Source organism: Trachymyrmex septentrionalis, unplaced genomic scaffold (genome assembly GCF_001594115.1).
Source record: "Trachymyrmex septentrionalis isolate Tsep2-gDNA-1 unplaced genomic scaffold, Tsep1.0 scaffold9, whole genome shotgun sequence".
Lineage (NCBI taxonomy): Eukaryota > Metazoa > Arthropoda > Insecta > Hymenoptera > Formicidae > Trachymyrmex > Trachymyrmex septentrionalis.
Genome location: NW_017306091.1, coordinates 2,539,425 through 2,540,896, shown reverse-complemented (window position 1 = coordinate 2,540,896; position 1,472 = coordinate 2,539,425). Strand labels below are relative to the sequence as shown.

The 1,472-nt window shown below is 30.2% G+C and overlaps 1 protein-coding gene across 1 annotated transcript in view; it reads right to left on the bottom strand.

Moving 5' to 3' along the window:
* LOC108755720 (prolyl 3-hydroxylase 2-like) overlaps positions 1-1,472 on the bottom strand; it is a 7,504-nt gene extending 6,032 nt beyond the window's left edge. Inside the window, exons 1-2 of the mRNA XM_018498913.1 lie at positions 1,183-1,472; positions 149-413 (exon numbers count right to left, since the gene is read on the bottom strand). Of these exons, the coding sequence (XP_018354415.1) occupies positions 149-413; positions 1,183-1,406 (489 nt within the window). The 5' untranslated portion in view covers positions 1,407-1,472. The remainder of the gene's footprint in view (positions 1-148; positions 414-1,182) is intronic.

Here is a 1,472-nt window from a genome sequence, read left to right as displayed (position 1 = left end):
AAATATAAATTATAAGAATAAATATAAAATGAAAAATAAAATTATGTTTTAATTTAATGTTGTAAGCATTACTTTTTTTGTAACTTATATGAAAAGTTTGCAATATTCGATTATTAAAAGTTTCGATCAAATAGATATATTTTCATACCTGAAAATAACAGATATGAAGATACTCGTAGATGGCAAGGTCAACAAATTTCCTCTCCGTAGCGTGTGGGAGTCGTTTAAGCGCCCCCTCACCTGCGATTTCTCGATAATCCTGATTACATTTCATTAGACAAAGCGTCTCCCTCACTTTTTTTTCGTAAAAGTGCAGATCCTCGATATCCTCCATGAAGATTGGTGAAGAACCTGCCGCCTCAGCTTTACATTTTCGCCGGCAAATTATCACCAGGCGTTTGTATGCTTTATATCTATGAAACATTATGTAAATTTACATTAAAAAATACGAACTTAATACATATGAATTAATTATGTATTGCAGTCGATATTTAAAAAAAATTTTGTAACATAAATAGATATTTTATAATATAGATACTGGAATTGTAAGATTTTTTTAAATTATTATATTTAATTCTGTTCTTTTTTTAAATTAAAATATCTAACATCTCTAATATATTATACTTTTGTGTGTTATGCAACTTATTCTTTTTTTTCATGCTATTTTTCAAAAATTCGTTTTTTTCGTAAAAAATATTTTCCTTCCATAAATTTTAATGTAATTTTATATTACTAAAAACATTTTAATGTTTTTAAATTAAAACATTAATTTTATATTACAAAAAGCTAAAGAAATCTCTCTTCTCTAAAAAAATTTTTTTTAAATGCATTAAATTTTAAATATTTCAGAAAAAAGTACTTTTTTAAAAATAAAACTTTTAAAATTAATAAAATACTTGATATTTTAAAATTAATATTACATTGAATACTCAAGAATCATTTTTTTCAATTTACGCATGTAAATAAATGTGAAAAAAGTTTCATAAAAGTATTAAATATGTATCTTCCTTAAAACGAGATGATAGAAAACGCACTTATAATTTTAAAAACTTTAAGAATGTTTTATAAAACATAAAAATGGAAACTTAAATAAAACTTAAAAGTACTTCATAAAATTAATATACATTGAGTGCTTATGAAGAATATATCGACGATGACGACGGGATAATTATAACAACGTACCCGTGCAGCGCATCGTTAAATCCCACGACGCAGCCATCCCAGTCTTCCTCGAGATAGGCCTGGACCGCGTTCTCAAAGATCTGAGCGAGTGTGATGTTGCGCACGCGTTGCACTTCGCGTGCGGCCGATTCACCGTCGTCGATCTCATTGATCTCGATCTCGTCGTTGCGAGCGTGACACGCGCACGCTCCGAGGAGGATCACGAGCGGTAGAACAAACCTCATCCTCTCGCGACTCCTCCCAATGGACTGCACAGCACACGAAATGCACGGACCAGACGGATCGTCTCA